We start from the raw sequence: 23,416 nt of genomic DNA, 5'->3' as shown, positions 1-23,416 counted from the left end.
CTATTGGTTGGATCATGCAGGGATCTCCAAGTTTCTTCTGATTTTCAGTGTATTGTCTTCCAAGCTATCTAGTGTTTGTTTGTTTACTGATGCAGAGTCCATAAAACTTAAGACATGATATGCAAGGTATTCAGTTACCAGCTGAGAAAACCATGATGATTTTGCATGTAACTAATAATTAAGAATAGCAGAAACACAGTACTAGTAGTGTCATTATGAAATCCTTCCACCATGTCTCATTTCCAACTGCCTTTTTCCTGGCCTCAAGAAGGGCCAGTTTATTCTGGTTGTAACCTACTATCTACTGGAATGCTGCTACAGTCTCTTGCTCTGTTCCTTTGACCACGTGTTTTTTCCTTCTTCACCCTTCAAAGACAAAGCCATTTTCAATCTTCAGGTCTTCACCATTTGTCTTTCTCAAGTCTCAGCATTCATTCTGAATGCCCATATCTGAGCAATTCTTGATGTCAGCTTCCATCAGCCACCAAAATACCATGATGGTATTTGAAAGCAAGTGCCTTTGAACTTTCTACTTACTCAAGGTTTGCAAAAGAATTTTTGTAAATAACCTGAAGTTCTTGCATTATCCCATTTTACAAATCCCAAATTATAAACTTTTTGTTGTGGCAAAGTACTGTGTGAATATTAGATTTATGGTATGCTGCAGTTACTGTATATCATACAGATAAATCATAATCTACTTCTGCAATCACTTTTTCCTGGTTTATATAGCTATAATAAATTTATTGAAATAAGAAATTTCTTTTTGTTTCTGCTTTCACAGTGGGGAGGGAGAGTTTGACTTAGTATGCTTCTAGGCAATATGCAGTTTAAACAGCAGTTAGCACTTCTACAATCCAGTGGTATTAATCCAGACTTATAAAGAACAGGAACAATGCAAGTTTTGCAAAACGTAGTAACACATCATCTTCCAATATAATTCAGAGCACAAGTGAAAATTTCATTCCACAAATTACTTTGAAACATTCTTACTTTATGAAGGTGCACATTCATTTTGTTACCTTTTCCAACCAGGAGAAAAATGACGTATTCATGGCACACACGCATGTAGCACACACCCACAGGCACATATGCTCCATGGACGTATATATTAATATCGAAGTAATAAACCGTAAAAAAAAACAATTTTAACTTATTTATTTATTTAATGTATGTGACTGGAAGGGTAATTCAAAGTATGACACATTTGGCACACCTAAGCCAGCAGAATATGTGTCATATTAGTTATGTTAGTGTAAGGTAACCATATAATAAAGACTGTCTTAATCCTGCTATGTTTATGCACAAAGAATTTAAAGCATCTTGTTTCCTCTTTATACCAGGTATATGGACTTCCAAAGACTACCTATCACAGCAAAGAGCTTCTGCTCAAATAGAAAAGAAACCAAGAAATCTGAAAGGAAACAATATTAGTAAGTGTAATCCTTCAAGGTACTCTTCACTGTAAAATGGGTCTCAAGATGTGTGTGGATCTGTTGTTTACTTTATCATTGGTAGATTCTTGTTTCAAGTGATTTCAGCTAAGGAGAAAAGCAGGGCTTGCCTAGACTTGCCTTGCAAATTCAACTTAGGCTTATGTTCAGGACGGAAAGTTTCCTGTTCCTACATTTGTTAAGTATTAAGTAAAGCCAAATTACAGGACTGCAGATCATCATATACATTTACTTATCATATGCATGTCAACAAATTATGCCCACAAAAGTACCGTAACACCTAGGTTTACTATGTGATTCACCAGTGGAACAAAATAAGCCCATTTACTTTAGATATGTGTAGGGGGTTCAGCATTAACTGCTGAAGTTTTCACTTTTTACTTCCCAATATCTTCATTTAATATGAAGAGTGGTAAGCAGCAGATTTTTAAGTAGGTATTAAGCAGCAAATTTCATTCTAACTTTCCTTCCAGACCACTCAAACTGTATTGAAAAGACATAGTTCACATTTCATTTTTGGAAAAAATCAAGAAAGATAGCTCACCATCTTCAGAAATGGAGTTGATGTGTCATAATTGTAAGTACCTTTGTCCTTCAGGATTAGAATATGAGCAGAGTCAATTATCACTTTCTTCAAGTTCATTATTGAATGGAAAAGCCTGTTCAAAATTTTAATGTCTTAGTTAGTTTTCAGTTGTTTTTATTCAATGTGATAGCATGAACATTTTAAAAGATCAAAGAACTCAAAAGTATGTTACAGAAAAACAAATGTAATTTGTAATATCAATATAACATGACAGTAAGAACAGCTAATTGCAGCAGGTCACCAGACTGCAAAATGCAAAAGAATTCTGAATTTCATTATGTTTCTACCTTGCATACTGAAAATGAGGTACGTCTCTACCCCACTGCTATGCTACAAAATGTATATCCTCAAAATACCAAGCACTTTTTCAAAATGCTTGTCTTAGGAAAGTCTGTGGTTTGTATGTTTTATTTCCAGTACCTACAGCAAAGATAAGCCTGAAATGCTCGTCACAAAGTCAGGGTTATGTTTAAACAGGATTAGAAAAAGAGTCAGAAACACAAAAATTTAAATTACCACTATTTCCACTGCTTCCACTGACACAAGATTTACAAATTCTCAAATACTGAGTGCTGTGTAACTTTTTTGTAAAGTGAAAAAAAGCCTTTTACTGCCTCATATCCAAGTGCACTGCATGTGTTTATAACTTGATCACACCTATGTTTTTAATAGATAAGCATTTAACAGATTTATGGAATTTAAAAATCCTTGTCATGAATGCAGTAGTTTAAACTGAGAGAGACTATTTTAGGGACATTTAAAACCATAACTTATTTAATGGACATGCTCTACTATGAACCATCTACTATCATCTACCTCAATTAATCACATTTACTAGCGCCTAACATTAAAAATTTTCTGAAAAAAACCTTAAAGCATATGTTGACATACATACGAATATAAAATACACTATTCAAAAAAGATTCCACAAAGTAGATAGCAGAATAATTTGTAAATACTGAGAAAGCAACTAACCACCAGATCTAACAGAATAAACAGACAAAATAAGTAGAAGATTGGAAACATAAAAAAAATTTCCCACACTGAAGGTACATTACAGAGGGTGTGGATTTTCCAAGGAATATATGCTTAAATTAGCATGTGTCTTGATGATTATTTAGCACAGGCAGATATAAAATGTTCTCCTATACACTAGTTAACTGCAGAAAATAACAGCCCTGTTATTAAGGAACTCTTGGTATCATGCCTACCTAGCTTCTTTGGAAACCTTGGAAATTTTGTTTTGACATCAAATTCTTACTTCAGAGGATTAAAAAATATTTCATAAATTAAGAGCGTGTGTAACCAAGTTAACTTCTTTTGCAAAGCACCAGTAGACTTTCAGTACTATTTTGCGAGCTACAGCAAATCTGTATCTCTGAAATAAATACTTCTGTTTTCAAAAAGCAAAGGAAATCAAGATTTAAGTTTACATATTTACAATAACTTACCTAGTGCCATAATCCACAACTACCCAATCTTTAGCTGTTCCTGTAATAGCATCATGATGCTGAAAGAGTCCAAGGTTCCTCCTAGCTTCTGTCAGCAATTTATAGTTATTCACTGAAGGAAATACACTCATCTTCTCAGATTTACTGGACTGTACCAAAGCCAAGGAGTAGAGGATTTCAGCTGACCTGGAATTGCAGAGAAGAATCAAATATTTATATAGGTTTAAAAAGCAAAATGCAACACACATTTTACTTGAAAAATAAACGGATATTTTTGTATTTTTCCACACGCCTAGTTCCACAAGTTCTTTAAACATTGATCTTGTACTTTTTAGCCTATCTCTAGATTCAAACAGTTGAAAACCACTGCGGCACTTCACCATCAGCTAATTTCACACCTTGTAAGCTTCTTACAAGCCTTCAGTGATGAAAATAGAGCTTATAAAATAAAAATACAACAGTACAAATTAAGATACAGTTTTCACAAACATGTGAGGTATATAGATCTGATCTTAAAGTGATACAGTAAGGATAGACTGCCTTACAGGAGATACACAATTCCTATTTCAAAAAGCGATTTATTAAACAAAAAAAACTGTTTTAAAGAAATATATTGATCTGTACATGCCATATAGTATCTATTCTGCCATTTCTACTTTAAGCAAACTAAATTCTCTTGAAGATAGGCAGTTCATGCACCTGCTCACTATATATTCACTTAACACTGAGAATGCTGCACTCAAAAACTCTGACTGAACACAATGCAGAGTCCTTCTCCTTAAGCAAAAGCCTAGCACTAACATACTACCACTGGGTTGTCACTTGCTTTATGAGAATCTATATTTATTTTACAAAAAGTAAAAACCTGTAATTGCCAGTTATTATGAGTACTTGACTAACAAAGATGCCTGTAGAAATTCTGAGAAACCATCTGTTAACGTTCTTCCCCTACCTCCATTTACTAAAATGTTACAGTTCTGGTTGTGTAAGTCTGAAAAGTGTCAGATTTCTATTCAAACTTTATTTGAACTTAATGTTTCTCAGGTGTTTGGAGACACCAAGAAGATGCAGTTTAATGTTACAAAGAGGAAAGAAAGTAAAATAATATATGCTCCTGAAACAAATATAAAACTAACTTCTTAGGATGTAAATAAAAAAAAAAAGGGAAAATGCATCAACGTTCACATTTACCTAGGCTGTCGTGAGTACATGTGTTCCAATTTAAACTAAGTACAACAACAAATTGTAAAATCACTCTCAGCTTGGGTTTTCAGACTGTGCATTTATATTAACTATTAACATGAAAAATATATTTGGAATCAGTTTAGTCTCTTTGTCTTCATGCATCACATAGGTGACAACTATGTAAAAACTGCAAATAATGTCAAACTGAACTGAAAGGTACCTTGCAAATATACAACTCAATTTATTTTCATACTGTCAAGATTTGAGGAAAAGGATGAGATTCTGGTCTTACAGGTAAAATAACTGTTCAGACGTTACACGCAAAATCAAGGTGTTAAAAGGCGTCGTTCCTTTTCTTATTACTAGTGCACTTAAACTCAATAGTTGTGATTTTAACATTGATTAGTGCAAATGCCTACATCTACATATTCCTCCACCTTTGTTCTATTATAGCTTAACTTGAAAGGAAAACTAGTACATTGTAGTTAAAAAGGCATGAGATGCACATTCATCTAGTGGATAAACACTGACTTAGCTAGTAAACACTGACCCAACTGTAGCTATGAAGTAAAGATTTATAAAATGTTAGTCCCCACAATACCAGTTACATTTTACTTCCCACAATCCCACCTCTTTTTTCCTTTTTTTTTTTTTTTTTTTTTTTTTTAAATAGGGAAGTCCGTTATTAATAAACAAGGTCACAACCTTAAAACTAGAAAAAGTAACATTACAATGAAGTTGTATAGTAAATGTATTTTCAGTTCAAACTACTCCCAGGACTTCACTTTAAATCCATTTTGTCTATAAGGAACACTTGGAACCCTTTTGCCTTTCAGAAAAATAACTGATGCTGTTTTACACATTCATTCAGTACACCAGTCTCTTAGAAGTAAAATTTTCAAGTCTCAATATTATTCTAAACATTAGAATGGTTCAATGGTGAAAGATGAAAGGCACTCAGAAGTGAAACTACAAGAAACATTAGAGAATGCTTCAACTTAGAAGTAAGCATTTACTCCTCTTGAATATCCTTCTATAAAAGCTGTATAAAGCCTTTGTTTTCTCACCTCTATTTCAAACTACTGCAGATTACCTTAAGTAGTTACCACAGATTTTCCACTTTGTTGTAATTTGTCACTGTATCTCTGCCTGATGGGACATTACAAACAGATCAAAATTTGCTTTACTGATTGCACAAAGCCTACTCTAGCTTACCTTTAGGTCCACTTTGTATCTAAGCTAAATAAATAATAAATAAATTTCCCAAAGAGTTTCTGACCTCTCAAGATGTGATCTTTTCTGTCCATCTGTACCACTAGAAGTATCACTGCTCTTGTCCTGCTTCCAAATTCCAGTATTTTTTGCAGACTTGCTGTAATTTTTCCCCAACCTATCTGTTAACAATGAAACCAGAATGCACTCTTGTTCCCAACTATGCTGCTGTTCTTCACATCCTTCCACTAGTATGTTAAGCAAACTTCTGGTCACTGATCTCATCACCCTTCAAACTACTTCAATCCATCCATCTCTCACTTATGATTAAAAAAAAATAAAATCACAAATCAACACTGATGTCAATCTCCACCACAAAATCAAAACTATCATGCACTCACTTTCTTTAATGCACAAAGCCTGTTTTCAAAAAAGTTTTGGAAAAACGCACCCAACCAACTCTTTTCTTGCTTAAATGGCCACCCACCATAGCATGTCCTGAGACTGAAAACTGTTTCCTGGCTATTATGTAGCAGTGAAGTTCTTCTTAATCTTGGTACTGCTAGAACTTAAGAATTCATTCTTGATAAAGAACACATACACATACATTTTTAATTCCTGTTCATGGTTCAATCCCCCTCTCATATATATATGTACACATATATATGCACACTAGATAGATACATATGTTAGCTCAGAAAGAACTATGGAAAATTTAATCATAGAGATTGGGTCAAGTGTGTTATTAATTAAACATGACCATAACATATTTCCTCTGACTTTTAAGAAAATAAAAAATAAAAGACAAAACCCCCAGTTCTGCTGTTCTCACAGCTAACAAACCATCTTTGAAGATTCTCCAGATGTCTGAAAGCAAAGTTGCCAAAAACTCCTGATACTACACTGACAAGAGTACATCTATGCATTTTGTTCTGACCTGTTCTCCACAGTGGATAATGAACGATGAAGAATTCCCTAGAAATTTTTAGAAACATGCTTTGTTTTAATTAACAAGACTGATGGTTTAGTTTTCTTCCAGAGATTCTTTACCTGTAAGTCTAGCATCATTTTCACAAGTTAAAGGTAACTCAAGTTCTTAGAAGAAGACACCTTTTAACAGTGTAAAGTTGTAAATACTACAAATAAACCTGAAAGCAATTTATATTAAGTTTTCTGCATCATAAGTAATAAACCCCAGGAAAATGGCAATGAAGCAAACACTTTAAATCTTTGAGAAAATGGGCTATGATAAAACTTAGAGAAAATTAAATCCTTGGTGCAATTTAACAGAAAGGAATTCATGCAGAAGTATGAAAAGCAATTCAGTAGGGAATTCAATTTATATGGACATCATCTGTCCTGTTTTCTATATAGCTTGTCTTTTCCAATAGCAACATTAAACAAGGCTGGTTCTGCTGAAAATCAAAGATTATGATAAACAAGCTAATGAGAACAGAGCTAATTAGTATTTATAGTGTTGATACAGTAAATAAAAAATAAAATGCTTCTAATAAAATCATATTCTTAGTGATGATAGTCTATTGATAAACTCTTTCTGAATAGTTGTTGAACTTCCTAATTACTGTTAGCCTTGTAAGTGCCTTTTTTGTAATCTTCTAACATTTTCAGGTACATATATTAAGCATAACACTTTTAGTGTTCAAAATTCTGATTAAAACACTGCAGAAGTCACTCTGAAAACTTCTCCTTACTATATTATTTTTACATTCTTCTGTCAAAGGTATCCTAGACTTACTTTTTCTCACTCCTTTCAGCTTTGGTCTTATTTTTCTTCTTCCTCACAGCCTGTCACTTCTTTCCTCCCTGCTTTCCCATCTGTGAAACTTCCCCTTGATGGTCAATGCAATGCCTTCAAAGTTATGTTGCATTGTCTCTTCCCTAACATCCTTCTTATTCTCAGGCCTGTGATCTCACTTCTCTTACAAATTTCTTATTCTCTATTGCTTTCATTTCTTCATTGATTTTCTTGATCTCCTCAGGTCTCTTACTCTGTATTCTCAAGAGTATAGAATGAAGGCTAGAAAAAGCCACTCTCATTGCAAGAAAAAACAGATCACAGAGTAGTTGTGTCCCAGGTTTGCAAAGCTTTACCGAAGACTTTATTGCCTGGAAGAAGGAAAATAAATTCTGCTAGATACGGATGTTTCTCTTCTAAAAGGTACTTGTATCTGCCTCCAAAAACAATTCTTTCCACACCTCTTTTGCCACCACCACCCATTAAAACACATACACAACATATTTCTCAGCATTACAGAAGTTCTTCTCCAGCACCAAAAGGTCTTAAGAGCATATAGGAGCACTACAGGTAGATGAGTTTTGAAGGGTCCTTCTAGAAAATAATATCCTTTGACTAAGGATCCCTGGAAGAAGCATCTTTCAGACACAGTTTCCAGGTTTTGGCCTTAGATGAAATGGCCCAGGTTTATCTCATCTACATCTGTCTCAGTTCTTTCTGGAGCCTTAAAATACAGTTAAATAATTTTACAATGTGTCTTATCTACAGCTGCTACAAGGGAGAACCACTTAAATACTCTATTACCAAAATTCAGCAATAATTTTTTCTTTAAAGAAGATGGAAACACTTTCCTGCAGAGCAGTACCTTACAATCTGAGGACACTCGGTGCACAATATTCCTGACTATTTCTCAACTGCCTCTAACAACCCTTGTAAAATTTGCACCTTCATATTTTTCTCTAGAAGAGTACAGTATAGCCATAATGACAGACTGATCTGACTGCTGCCCAAATCTGATACAGAAATAAAAAGCACACTAAATACTATTTTTCATGGAATCAGGATTTGCTGATCACTTGGATAGTATTTTAGAACTTGCTTGTTTAGATTGAAAAAAAAAAAATCATTGCATTTATGTGCATTTACTAAAAAAATACCAACCAGATACAACAACTAATCCTTGTAACAGAAACTAAATTTGGAGGCCACTTAGGCTATCCTTATTGCAAGCAAACTTAAACTGTGCATTTCAAAATAACTTTTCTGTCTGTCCAACAAATTTAGAGTACTTAAATGCTGATCTCTCCCCTGCACCAAGGCATGTTATGAATTTACTGGATGGCAGTATTTACCGTAAGTAGGATTCCAGGACTCTATCCAGTCGTTTATAGAAAGGTCGCGATGTAAAGTACCCACTCCAGTAATGATGATCTCTGTCTGCATAGGTGAAGAAGTCTCCACTTAAAACAGGGAAAAATGAATTGCTGCTCTTTTCACCCAAATTGCTTTCTTTGCGCAGAGCTTCAAAGTAGTCTGACAAAGTTCCAAACTGGGCCTGAATGAAAATTAAAATTAAAATGTAACATAGTTCCATTTTCTTTAATTAGACATATGAAGAAAATTAATATGCTTGGTTTCATACACATTTCAAAAATATGCCAGTCTTCCACCAGAATCATAGCAGAAAACCTATCCTAAAGAGCTTTAAAGTTTCCCTGCACACTTTTCACACTAGCTGAATAGCTTGTTCAAAACCATTTCAACTTCCTTTCGATTCAGAACAAGGAAGACATGGACCTGTTGGAGTAGGTCCACAGGTGGGCCACAAAAATGACCAAAGGGCTGGAGCACTCTTGCTATGCAGAAAGGCTGAGAGAGAGGGGTTGTTCAGCCTGGAGCAGAGAAGGCTCTGGGGAGATCTTATTGCAGCCTTCTAATACTTGCAAGAGGCTTTAAAAGAAAGATGGGGACAGGCTTTTTAGTAGGGCCTGTAGCGATACGACAAGGGGTGACGGTTTTAAACTAAAAGACGGTAGATTTAGACCAGGTATAAGGAAGAAAGTTTTTAAGATGAGGGTGGCAAAACACTGGCAGGTTGTCCAAAGAGGTGGTAGAAGCCCCATCCTCAGAAACTTTCAAGGTCAGGCTGGACAGGCTTCTGAGCAACCTGATCTAGTTGAAAATGTCCCCGATCATTGCAGGGAGGTTGAACTAGATGGCCTTTAAAGGTCCCTTCCAACCCAAACCATTCTATGATTCATGAAATAGTGATTTATACTATAGAAATAAAAGCTATCTAAAAATATAAGCTAAATCTCAACAAATAAGCAAAGCATTCTTCCATGTTTTATGACCAAGTCTCTAATAAATGAGCTAAGTAGTACCTCAATATTATGTAAGCAAATGTCTGAACTAAGTAAGAAACTTAATGTAATACAACAAAAGCATTATTGTCTTAATCCCATGTTTTCAAAATTAACTTTCTTGTGCTCTAGAACCCTAACATATGCTTAACACAAGATGACTGTTGATTAAAAAGTAAGTATTTGCTTTCAAAAGCTCTTTCTTAAAACTACATACAAATAAATTATGTTTAGAGGTGTAACTCATGGGAGTACAACAAATACATATCTTCTGGTCATTTTTTAAAAGTTCAGACAAGTAACAGAATAACAGCCCCTTACAGGGTAGGTCAAGAAAAGATAACCTCAAGCTTGTGGGTACAGAAAAAGGGAGAAAATAAAAAGGGAGATGGATTGACATCAATGTTGCCAACATTGAGAGATGTTGTTAAAGGCATACGTGTGCAAACTGGATTTTGAATGACTTGAAAAACAATGGAAATGGGAACAGCACAGAGGATCACACTACCACAAGTATCCTCATCAGAAATATTAATGATAATTCTTCAAATTTAAATTGTCACTTTGGGGAGAGGGTGGGTGGGTGTTTTTAGCAACAAGCATAAAAAGTAGCATGCCACAATTTACAACACCACAAAACAAGCTTTTTATACAATTCTTTTAAAAGTGACTTGGACTATAAGGACTATCACTGTGAGAACAAGGATATGCTGTTTCAACACTTAAAAAAAAACAAAACAAAGACTATTCACTCTTCAAAATCATTCAGAAGATGGCAGAATCTTTTAGGTGTTTACAGTATGGTAACTTACCACTTTGAATGGCAGTAAAGCAGACAAAGAAACACTGCCACAGAAATGCCAATATTAGCGATCCTTGCCTTATCAGGCACTTCCAGGACACCTGGCCTTTTCCCTCGCTATCACTGACACCCACAAACCAGAATTGAGAAGATAAAAAAGTATCAATGGACCAAGAGAAATCAGGTACAGGTGACCTCCCTTCAGTATGCTGGATTACTTCAGAGAAAGAAAACCCCACCAGAGGAACCAGCAAAGTCAAAGAAAACTTTAGTCTAATGTCAGGTAAGTGGAAACAGTGAAACAACCAGGTAGACTCTTCTATTGGCATATAAAAAAGTCTCAGCTTAATTTGTGCGTAATTGATGTGAAAGACATCTCCAAATGGGAGATTAAACTCCCTGAAAGCAAAATTGGTATCTTTTATAGTAATCTACCACATACTTTTAGGACCATAAAATAGTTGCTGGCATGACAATCTCAATGCTAACAGACATATGCACCAGATAAACATCTCAGATTTGTCTGAAAGGGTAAACCTCTCCAAAGATCAGAAAGGAAGAGCAGGCAGTCCCTTGTGTAAGTAGTAATATCCTAAGCATTCTTAGCACTTGAAGAGTTCACGTTTCTTCCTCCTTTATACAATCTATGTTCTCAGGAAGCTGAGCATGGAGTTACAGTCCACTGGGGGAAATGCAGCAGAATGTGAAATTCTCCACCTGAACTTCTATTTCCAAGGATAAATGACATCAGTTTTAACAAACAAAGCAACACAAAAAAACCTCCCACAACTAACAAAAACCCGAAAACAAACAAGCAAACGCCCACCCCCAAAAACACACACCAAAGAGAGACAGAAAAACCCCAGCTAAATAAATAAAACTTAAGAGACACACTCCAACAGTGCCAACAGCGCTCCAGCTGAGCCAAGTGCCCTAGGTATGAAGTGGCTGAATCAGAGGACTCAGTATCTTTTTGTTTGGGTATTAATTACCAGAAAAAGAATTGGATACTTTTATGAGGGCCCAAAGGACTGGTGTGATTCCCAAGACATTAATCCAAGTGGGCAAGCCAGACCTAATGAAATAGACTTCTAGCTCCTTGACAATGGGCTAAGCAGAACCTTTCAGTTAAGGATCTTTCAGCTGCCTCAGGACAGAAGTGGCCCTTGAAGAATGACCTCAGAGCTAGAGCCTTGAGTTTTCACCCTGAAGAAGAAATCATCCACCCCAGGTTAGTAGGAATGGAGACTACAGCAAGTATGGTGCTATTCATATCCAAAGAGTAACTCCCTGCACACTACATCCATTTTTGAGTGGAGTAAAGCTGGTGATAGCAGCAAGCTTTTAAATCACAATTTAAGAGTACTCTCCAGGTCCACCTCACTCCACTAAAACAGAGCAGGCATTCACATACATCCTGTCACTCATATCTCATAGGAAACATGCAAAATCCAGCTCTCAGACAAGCTGTGATCCCAAAAGATTATCTTTCTTATGGTTTTATACCATAAGAGTATGAATTGTGCAGAATACGAGTCCATTGTGCAGAATACAAGTCCAGCAGTCTGCAGGAGGAACTAATACACTACAGGCACTATTCAAATCTGCAGTTAGAGGAACAGTGGAGGTCTCAGAAAAAGTGAGGAAAAAAGATGCACATTCAAACAATATATGAAAGAGACCAGGCTAGGTTTCAAAAGCTTAAATGTGAAAGCAGCAATAGAGCTCCCTCATGATACTCAAGAAAAACCAAGGTTCTGGTCTCCCTATTTTGTATTCCCATGCTGAGAGGTGATGAAAAGGTGCCTAAGCACAGAGAACATCTAATAGTGCAAGAAGTCTCTGAAGTACTCAGATTATACATTAGAATGTATGAACGTGTATATTAATACTCAAACATAATTAATGATTTAAAGTGATATCTCATCTGATAATTCTGTTAGTATATTCACCTCTTTTGTAGCCAGGTCAATCTCTTAGATTTTGTTGTATTCAACATGTGACAGCCACAGCGCCTCTTAGGACTTTTTCCTTGGTTTTGGACATAAAACCAAGACTCAAAGCAAGCAACACAAGTTGCTTGAACTTCTAACAACAAAATACAATAATTTTAAGTAACAAAGCCTTCGAGCCTTAAATAACAGTGCCTGAAGCCTGTGAAAACAAGAGTACTAAGAAAATAATCAAACCTATTAGCTGTTATCTGAAATAATTTGGTTTGCATACCATTTATAGTTTTCAAGTAGACAGTATTAATAGCAAGATTTTGTTTTCAAGAGAGAGGAGGTGGTAAAGGTAAAAAAAATAATCTGCCAAGACAAACCAATTTGCTATTAATATACAAAGCGCCAGTTAATAAAACAACCAAAAAAAAAAAAAAGAACAAGAATAAACCACTTTTTTTTTTTTTTTTTTTTTTTCCATGAAGAATCTCAAAATAATAAGAAACAGGGTTTTCTCCACAAACCAGAAAAAGTGTATTTACCTTAACATGCCACTCAGGTTGAGAATTCATATAATCAAACAGCTTTTGATAATTCTGGTACTGCTGATCCCATTCTGAGCTCTCAGCATAGCGAAAATCATCCCCTAGTGGAGCCAACAGGACTTTAGTACGGAAGAGCTTTGACTTCTTTCTGTATTGATCTAAAATAATCCAAGCCCTTGGAGGGGTGAGGCGGGGGCAGGGAGGGGAAGCAATTTAGAAAACAAAAGAATAAAGGTCAGCATTTGACAAAACAATTCTTAGACATCAAATTGTGCATTAGGGTGACTCTAAACAAGACATATGAAACTCTGCTACTTCATTGTGTAACAAAAAGTTGGATGCAAATCCCCCCACTGGAACACCACACATTCAATCTACTGTTGTTGCAAACACTATGCTAATTAAATCCTTCAATACATTTATCAAGCTCCATCTCAAATAGTAGGGCAGTCTGCGTCAATTTGTTTCTGTGCCAAAACTAACCTTCAGTTTAAATCATGTTTACCTGCTTTATATTTAGATAACAATCCTAATCCTCTGCAGCCCTTATTTACACTAATAAGCAAGTTCTTCTCATCCCCTCTGGTAATTCCCTTGGATACTTTGCTTCATATCTTCATGTCCTTGACAGAAAAAATGCCCATAAATTAATCGTTGAGGAACTCCAGTCTTGCAAATTTTTAATAAATGGTCTACCAAAATCTACTTTCAACTCATACTCTTTAAGATCTGTTACATAAACATTTATTTGAGAATTGTAACTAGTCCAATATATTTGAAACCAGTATTTCTTTTAGCAGCAAGTCAGGGTTTATTTGTTTATCAGATCATAAAAGTATTGAGCAAACACAAGGTCTGACTGTATTCTGGAGGGAGATAAGGGCACGACAACATCTTTAGTTGTGGCTTACCCTCCTCTCTTAGTCTCAGTTTGATTTATAGTTCAGATTACCAAGTATTTATGATTGAGTCAACATTTCCCATGACTTTCAACAGGTTGCCCATTCAAACATAAAGACTTCCTCTCCATACAACAGAACAATTGGCACAACACAAGACTGAGTTAAGGCTGGCTTCTTAGAAGGTAAAATTGCAAATTTTCCACGCACAGCCTATGGTTGGAAACATACTTTATTTTAGAGCTTCTTGAAAAATACAGGACTTCAAAAAAGGTTACAGTTAACAGGGTAATTGATTTTGACATCTCTCTTCGAAGTCCTCCTCTAGTTTCTTTCCATAGCTACACAGAATTAATCAGTGTTGCTGTTCCCCCTTTCTTCACATATTCATAACTGTAGGATTGTTAGTGTTTTTGAGGGGACAGCAAGATCTCCCTCCATTGCAAACCAGTTTCAACTGTAAAAACACCAGAGAAAAATTAGATGTCTCAAGTAAGGTATATCCTTTTAGGTTTCTGTCGAATAACTTCTTAAATCACTATTTCATAAAGGAGCAACAAAGAGTCAGCATTAAAGCCCCAGACAGAATTTGCTAAAGGTTAAAAATACTTCTGGAGGAAACAAAAACCCAGAGTCCACTGAATCTCACCAACACTTTCCCCTTCTGGTCACCAAGGAAGATAGTATTAGATAAATTTTGATATATGTTATTATGCCTACCTGAACAAAAATTTTTAAAAAACCAAAGAGATCAGTCATGCCAAACTTTCTGTAGCACCACAATTATGGATATAGCCTATCAGCAGCAACTCCACTTTATTGGTTTAAAAAAATGAGGTTTGTTACTTACAATCAAAAGTTCTTGCAATTGTACACAAGATGCATTATGTAGTTCTCAATGTTACGAGACACCCTAACTCCACTCTCAGTGGGCAACAATGAAGTGTATCAACATTCTCTGTAACAGCATCAAGAATGTTTTTCACCTTTCTTTGGGAAGCTTTCAGATTATCACTGAACGCTTAAGGCCTTTCACAAATGATGAAAACCCCAAGAGGGTGAAATTACATTCTTGAGGTAGCAAACACAAACATCAGCCACCAATGTCACATCAGCAATGTAATTCTAAACATCAGTTGCATGTTGTGCAACCGGACCAACCAAAAAGAGAAAAGCTGGAGGGTAAAATTGGGCTCTTGTAACAGTAGGGCGCGAAAGGAAAAGTCCATTTTCTACTCCTCTGAAGCACATAACCTGCAGTACAGATTCTTGCCTATTTCCATGCACGGCAGAGAGACATACCACCAAAAAAAAGCTATGCTTTCTCTAGCAATTCATTCCCATTCAAGGAAAATAAACAAGCTGTTTTTTCTTGCTAGCATGAAAAGCTAGAACTTCAGCATTTGAATGTATGGACAAGGATGCAGCTGCAAAACAGGGCAAGCACAACAGCAAACTTTATAACCTAAGCTGTTATGAAGTACAGGCTTTCAGTTAGGGTGCTGTCCTGGTTTCAGCTGGGACAGAGTTAACCTTCTTCTTCGCAGCAGGTGCCGCTGGGGGGGCACGGGGAGCTGGGAGGGGACACAGCCGGGACAGCTGGCCTGGGCTGCCCAAAGGGATATTCCACACCACGGGACATCACGCTCAACAGATAAAGCTGGGGGAAGAAGAAGGAAGGGAAGAACGTTTGGCATTATGGCATTGGTTTTCCCAAGTAACTGTTACATGGGATGAAGCCCGGCTGTCCTGGGGATGGCTGAGCACCTGCCTGCCCATGGGAAGCGGTGAATGAATTCCTTGGTCTGCTTTGTTTGTGTGCACGGCTTTTGTTTTACTTATTAAACTGTCTCTATCTCAACCCACAAGTTTTCTCACTTTTACTCTTCCAGTCCTCTCCCCCATCCCACTGTGCGGGCAGTGAGTGAGTGAGTGGCTGCCCAGGGCTTAGTTGCTGACCAGGGTTAAACCACGACAGCTGCTTTTTCATTCCTTCCTCCCAAGTCACAACTAAAATGGCAAGGCAATGATAAATCCAACAGCTAGTAGTCTATTTTACTTGTTTTTCTATTTACTAGTTTTCAATTGAACATCTCTTCAGTATTACAACCATAACAGTATTGAAACAAAAAGCAACAGTCCTGTCTGACTATTCAAGATCTGTTAATCAATAATTAATCAAAAACAATCAAGATTTGATTAATTTTATTGCAGCTTTAGCATTGAAAAAAGGTCAGTGATCTAAACCTTGCCTCTAAATTTATCAAGTGTATATTAAAAACTTTTCTCAGACCCATGTAGTATAGATCTCCTGTATTTTTCCAGTCTTAAAAAACAAAACAATCAGATATGAGACACAGATTAGTGTGCTAGAAAACTTTAATCTTGGAAAGCTCATGATATGAAGCCAGATTTTCCAACTACATCTGCATCTCACACATCTCATCACAACAACTGTAAAACTTCTGTTGTTACAGAAACTAGATTGGAGAAGTTTTTGATTGTCTACCATATTCCAACTTTTTCTTTTTCGTAAAATAGACTTTTTAGCATTCTCCAGCAAATCACTACTATGTTTTAGTGGATTTATTCGAAACTACAAAGTACAGTTATGTTCTTCCCAGTGTTCCAAATGTGATAATCCAGGCTTCCAACTTAATGAGCATGTCCGAGTTTTACTTTTCCCTTAGGTATTATCTACTACACTGTAGTTTCAGCTCCCTGTTAAAACACTAAAACTGGTTTTATCTAGCAAAAGTTGATGCAAAAGATTAAGTTTCAGAGACCATATTGGCATGATGATCTCTTCAACCTGATCATACATTCAGTGTACCTGTCCATTTATTTTACTATTTTTTTTATTTCCTACGACATAGTGAAAGTTCCATTTCTTTCACAAGATCTAATTTAGATTGTTATGCAAAGTTTACATCTTGGAAGTGCAGGGATAAATTAAAATCTAACTAAAACCCAAAAACCCTACAAAATATTATGAGCAGGCTCTTTACATTATGTTTATAGCCTGTGTGTTCCAGGTATCTGTTAAACAAGCTGTAACTCTTCTACAAGTATTTGTCTCAGCTAACTGGAATACATATTCAAGATTTTTCTTTTTATAACTTTGATTTAAAGATGTGAGCTTTCCTTCACATTTGATAAGCACTGGGTGTGTCAAAGGTTCTTCTATTAGCTCTACTCTTTTGTCACCTTCAACTTTCATTGTTCTACTTCCAAAGAAAATTACTGTTTCCTAGCATCATTCCAATTTCTACCTTAAAACATGACAATTGAGATGTATTCTGTTTTATTTTGGATTTATCTTCAATAAAATTTTGTAACTGAATTTTACTGACAAAGTGATATTTTCAAGATGCTTAGCAAATTCAAACACAGAAAAAGGACATGCAGATGATATGTAGATAAAAAATGCATTATCATCACATCACTTCAAAACTTTAGCAAAGGAAAAAACAAAGGAAACCTAGGCCACAAAATGCCAAGTGTTGAAGGATAGCCATGCAAAGTATCTCACTGTTTACTGTTGCAGCATACTACAGCATGATGTCCCTGAAGTCTTCCACTTGCAGAAGACAGCTCACTTTCTATTCATAAAATTTGCAAAAGCTACAGCAAACCAATAACATGATTATAACCAAACAGATGACTATGTTCTGCCTAGCTTTCAGAGAGAATAATAGACTCATGTATCATGAAAAGAAAAAAATTAATGCATCTTCATTAAAACCTATCTTCAAATTACTTTCTGAACTTAAAAGCAAACATGAGATTAAGTAATAGGTATTATTTTCCTACAATGAGTTTATTTTAAGTACTATATAAATTCATAAAGCTATCCTAGGTGTCATCTTTGACCAGCATTATTTTTTTTTTAAGTTCTCCCCTTGCAGAACGTGTCAAATCTGTACCTGTGCTGAACATTTCCAGCATGAATGGCTTCTGGTGGAACTCTCCAGGGACAGCTTACTCTTCCTCCAGGAAGACGTTTGAAATCAAACTGGCAGCAGATTTTCGGGTCTGGACCACAAGTATGAGGAACATCATAGCTATAGAAAGGCATCATATGACAAAGGATATCTGTACTGGATCCCAAATCTGGAAGTAAATACACAGAGCAGAGCTTTAAAATAAACCCTCTTGTGATTTGCCAAAACTAAATCATTTCCATGTTCTGAATGCCAGAATTGTACTAAAAATATCAGACCAGGACAATTCCTTGACTAGCCATACTTCAAGTCTACCTTTATATGTACCTTACACATAAAGAGATTACCTTACATAAACAGAGATATAGCCAAGATGGGAATGTTCCAGTCAAGCACTAGCTGATTGGGAAAGACAGGAACCAAGTATTAGGGTTTTTTTTTACCAGATAAATATCATTATTTCCAGAATTTGGGAGTGAACAAAACATGTCTTCTATACTTTGAGTGAAACAGTAACAAACAAATAATGCCCCCCCCCAAACAAACCAAATACCCCCCAAAAAAAACCACCCCAAACCAAAACCCAACCACCTAGCTGTCATTACTTAATTAGCACATTTGAATCAGTAGGCTTTAACAATACTTTAATTTCTTGAACATGTAACTTAAGTACATTAAGAGTACAATTCTACATGCTCGTAGATAGATTCAATGTGCTTGTATATAGAATTACATAGAATTCTACACAATTCTGAGACTATCTTTGCCATCTTAACTTTTCCACCTAGTGAGTCCAGTCCCTAAACTTTAACTCACCAGGAACAGAGATCTACACACTTTTTGTCAAGTGTCAAAAGGTCTTTCAATATTTATCTTTAAAGAGAACCTGGAGTTCTCAGAACTTAAGAGAAGTTTACTTTATCTGGTAAGTAAAATTACTTTTACCTAAGTTTACCTATCTGGTAAAACAGGGGTCTTCAAACTTTTTAACCAGGGGGCCGGCACACGGATGCAGTGGTAGGCAGCCATCTGCGGCTGCTTGGTTTCCCCCCCCAACCCCCGGTGGGGGGACGGGGCAGGGGGGTCTGTAAATACCGGGGGCCGGATTGAGGACCCTGGGGGGCGTATCCAGCCTGTGGGCCGTAGTTTGAGGACCCCTGTGGTAAAACCTCAAAATGCTGATCACCTATTTCTGGCACTAACAACCTCAAGTAATTTTATGTTGAAAAAAGGGGATGAATCTTGTAGATGTGCCACAGAACCTGGCTCATAAGTATGTCAACAATACGCATAAAAATACTCTTCAAAACCCTAACAGCACAAGTCTTCACAGTTCAAATACAGGCCTTTTGTTTAAAACCTCCTATTTTACTACTACTTAATTATTACCAGAAAAGGCGATATTCCATAAATACATGCATTTACTTTTCAAGTACCGTTCTCTATCTCAGGTACCACATGTAAGTATTATAGAGTGTACAGTGATCTCTGATGTGATCCATTTTGAAAAGCCTTCTTTTGAAGCCCAAACACTAGACCATATCATACGTGTAATTTACATATGCAATATTCAGGAAAAAGGCCTGTCAGGTAAGTGTTCTGTACACTGAGTGGCATACACCAATGTTCAAGGAAAAATCTCTGAAGTGTCAGTACTGGACAGGTTCTTTCACAGTGGCATGTCTTCCTCAAGTCCAGTTCACTTGCACAGTAGATTGGTTTCTCTGAATACCCTCCTTCCTACAATTTCCAATTAAAAACACAGAGGAATTGAAAAGCTTCAAAATCACCACCACCTTTCAATATTAAGTATTAAATAGGTTTGTTTGACCCTGTATTGATAAGGCAGTGACACATTAGCTTACTTTAAAAAAAAGAAAGGCCAAAACCTCAGCTACATACATTCATCATACAGTTTCCTGGAATGCTGCTACAGTACAAATCAAAACACAGTATTCATATAGAGAAGTACATTCATTTATAAAGACATCAGTATAGTCACGACATTACCCGAGAAAACTTTCAGACACTACAGTCTATAAAGAATATAAAAAAGCAGTTATATTTATTGTAAGAACATGGTTTTAGATGAGAATTTCATAGAAAATTTAAATGGTGAAAATTTTTCATCTCTAACTAAAGATAACCTACAAATTTCAAGTACACAGAATGCTACTGCAACTAATGACACTAACTTGTCACACCCACTGAGGAAAACCAAGTGCTTGAAAGTTTTTTTCCTTAGAAGGACATGAGAGATCTCTCCATTTTCAAATATTCACTTTTGGCCTTTTTTTTTAATCTCCAAGAGAAACGTTCCTTCCTTTTCTCCATATTATTGACGCATAGGAGAAGCAGGAGGAAGAAAACAAAGAAGTGAAAAAAGGAAAAAGAATATTCCACCCCATTTACTTTTTTGATATGTAATTGTAAGGAACATGGGAGAGGAAAGTAAGAGAAAGTAAAAGCACATCTGAAAGTGTAGAAATAGAAAGATCAGATGAACAACAGCAGTAATACAGATTTTACACTTAACCGCTTTGCTAACACACAGGTACTCATGACCCCTTTCTGTTACTAAAAAGAAAATAAATTTAAAAAATCATCCCCAAAATTTAACATAGATGAAAAATGTTTGGTTTTTCTTTAAACAGAACTGCAATTCCAAAGTTCTCAATCTAGGCTAACTTCTCTAAACAACTTGTTATGTAAAGATTTCCATAGTACTTAAATAAGTTCTCTCCATCTCTTACCTAAGTAAATTAACAAATAAATGGACATAAAGGAAAAACACATACCCCAGTTCTGTCTCCAAAAAAATTCTAGAGTCTTCTGTGTTGCAAAATGTTTTTTAACTGAGTAATGAACTCTCTGTATCAGCATATTAAAAAATCCTGCGCGTTTCAGAAGGTATGCCATTGTTGGTGAATGCCCGAAAGGATCAATTGCCCAACCAGACTTTGGTTTTACTCCTGTTGACAAGAAGTGAAAAGGGAAGAAAGTCTTAAGTTTCACTCAAAGAAAACAAGACCAATGTATTTAAATCAGAGCTTTAAAGATAAAATTTCCAATAAGAGAAATTAAAATATACAGTTGAATATTAAGCATCCTGCAAAACACACTGTGAAATTAACAAACTAGAATTAAACAATTAAAAAACCCAACAACAAAATAAAAATCAAATGTCTTAGAGGCAAGCCATTCTAACAACATGAAAAACCTGAGATTAGTATTATATGTTGTTCCACTATTTCAATTGTGCCTCAAACATCTTTATATGCAATCATAATGAAATACACCTTTTTCACTTTATGTAGTTTACAGATGTTACAATTGGAAAGGAAAGCTAAAAGAAAGTGAAGATAGAGATGGATTGAAGTAGCTTGTTGAATTTTCACTGTCATTTAAATAATGTGAACTTCTGTTAGCTTTGGAACTAACTTTTCTTTTGATTTATTTGGTCAGCAGTCATTAGATTCATGTTGATTAATACTGTCTTCTCACTGAACTTATTAACAAATAAAGGTGGTGTACCTAACTTGTTTAACCGATTCTTCAATATACTTCCTTAGGCACACACTTACTGTCTTACCAAAAAAACAGTAAGGAATGCATTACCCTTTTATTAGGCCTTCCCTATCCCCATCTCTTAATTATGTTAAGCTGTGTTTATGGATATTGCCATCTAAGAAAAACAGAGTGAAACAGCTTTTCAAAATAATTTCAGTTAATTGGATGAAGTTATTATGTTAACTTATTATTAAATCTCTGTACAAGTCAGTTTCAAAAACAAATTAGTCTGCCTTTTTTCTTTTTCTTTTTTAATATGAACAATTCTAACATTATAATGCGTTCAAGTTTTATATCTACTACTGATACAACTACTACTAAATCTCATATTTAATTTTTTGAAAGCCTTGCATAAGAGAACCTAATGAATAAATAGCCTGCAGAACAGATGCAAACACATGAAAGGAATATAAATTTTTAAGTCATTTTAAGGCTTTTGTAATGGTTTTCAGAAGACAGAAATGGCAACCTGAAACTGTAATACCAGACATGTGATGTACAATTTAGCCCGATCTAATGTTACATGTTATTACATTAATATTATGCACATTTTTAATCAAGACAAAAATATATGTAAAATTGTTTAAATACACTTTGTCCAGGAACTTCTACCTGCAAACATTAATTGCAAATACTAGACTCCATCCTATAGTACATGGCCTGACTTAACATTTCAGGAAAGCAGAGTAAGAGAACCTTCTAAGCACCTCAGAAACATAAAAAAAGCATTTTCTAATTGACTTTCTATATTAACACATTTAGATTTTAGATCAAACTACATACCCAGGTTCTTTTCTAGCCATTGATGTCCTTCTATCAGTTGGTCAATTAAAGCAAAATAATGAGGAGAGGCTTCATCAGGCATGACCCATCCTCCTGTTACTATTTCAAACTGTCCATCTTTTATTAGCCTGAAAAATATGTCAATTGTGTTCAGAGTCCTGCATATGAAAATACAGTCTTAAAAATCTATTCTGGAATATCCAATAGGTATTCAGCAGGGACACGATACCAAAATCTAAATTGCTTGTGTTACTTCCATCACCAGACTACTTTTCTTTAATCAAACAGAGAAAGAGTGAATAGATGAACACTGAAATTTTTAATGCCTCTTGTGCAATGAAAACTACAGCTCTACTGCATGTGCTACATCATCTGATTTTTTTTAAATCAGGAAGAAGGTTGTTTCCTGCATAGATTACAAAAATGAAAGTGTATGTGCTGCAGTACTAAAGGTCAATTGAGCGAGATGCCTACACATTGCACATTTCAAGCACTACTACTGTCTCCCCATCTTTGATCTACTGTTCTTCTTCTTATTGTTATTATAGGGAGCAGATAGAGTTTCAAAGTTTATTCTATCTATAAAAGCTTCAGACCATTAAAATGCCTACTTAAAACAGATCACTGGGTGATCCAGTCTTTCAAAGTTGTGAGTGAACATAATAATCATGCTTCCAGCATCAAGTGGTCCCTACAGCTGAGTAATGTGATTTCAGGACTTATACAGTACATTAACATATAAATGTTTAATGAATTTAAGAAACACAGTAAACTTCCCAAAACTTAAGTCACATTATAGATAATACCTGTAAGAGTAATGAAAAACATACAGCAAAAATAATCTCCAGTGCAGCTTCTAGAAGTCTTATAGCGGTTTAACCAATACCCGATTCCTCTGAAGAAAATACAGGGTTTCCTAGTGA

General features: G+C 35.6%; 1 protein-coding gene across 2 annotated transcripts in view; it reads right to left on the bottom strand.

Moving 5' to 3' along the window:
- Window positions 1–23,416, bottom strand: part of MAN2A1 (mannosidase alpha class 2A member 1) — a 128,045-nt gene that overhangs the window by 67,397 nt on the left and 37,232 nt on the right. For both annotated transcript variants that reach the window (XM_080371225.1, XM_080371224.1), the window contains exons 5-11: window positions 22,494–22,621; window positions 20,939–21,112; window positions 18,123–18,309; window positions 13,295–13,472; window positions 8,997–9,199; window positions 3,492–3,677; window positions 1,999–2,113 (exon numbers count right to left, since the gene is read on the bottom strand). In XM_080371225.1, coding sequence (XP_080227351.1) covers window positions 1,999–2,113; window positions 3,492–3,677; window positions 8,997–9,199; window positions 13,295–13,472; window positions 18,123–18,309; window positions 20,939–21,112; window positions 22,494–22,621 — 1,171 coding nt within the window. The remainder of the gene's footprint in view (window positions 1–1,998; window positions 2,114–3,491; window positions 3,678–8,996; window positions 9,200–13,294; window positions 13,473–18,122; window positions 18,310–20,938; window positions 21,113–22,493; window positions 22,622–23,416) is intronic.

Source organism: Falco punctatus (genome assembly GCF_963210335.1).
Source record: "Falco punctatus genome assembly, chromosome: Z".
NCBI lineage: Eukaryota > Metazoa > Chordata > Aves > Falconiformes > Falconidae > Falco > Falco punctatus.
The sequence above is the reverse complement of the archived record's forward strand: the minus strand, read 5'-3'. Positions and strand labels throughout refer to the sequence as shown.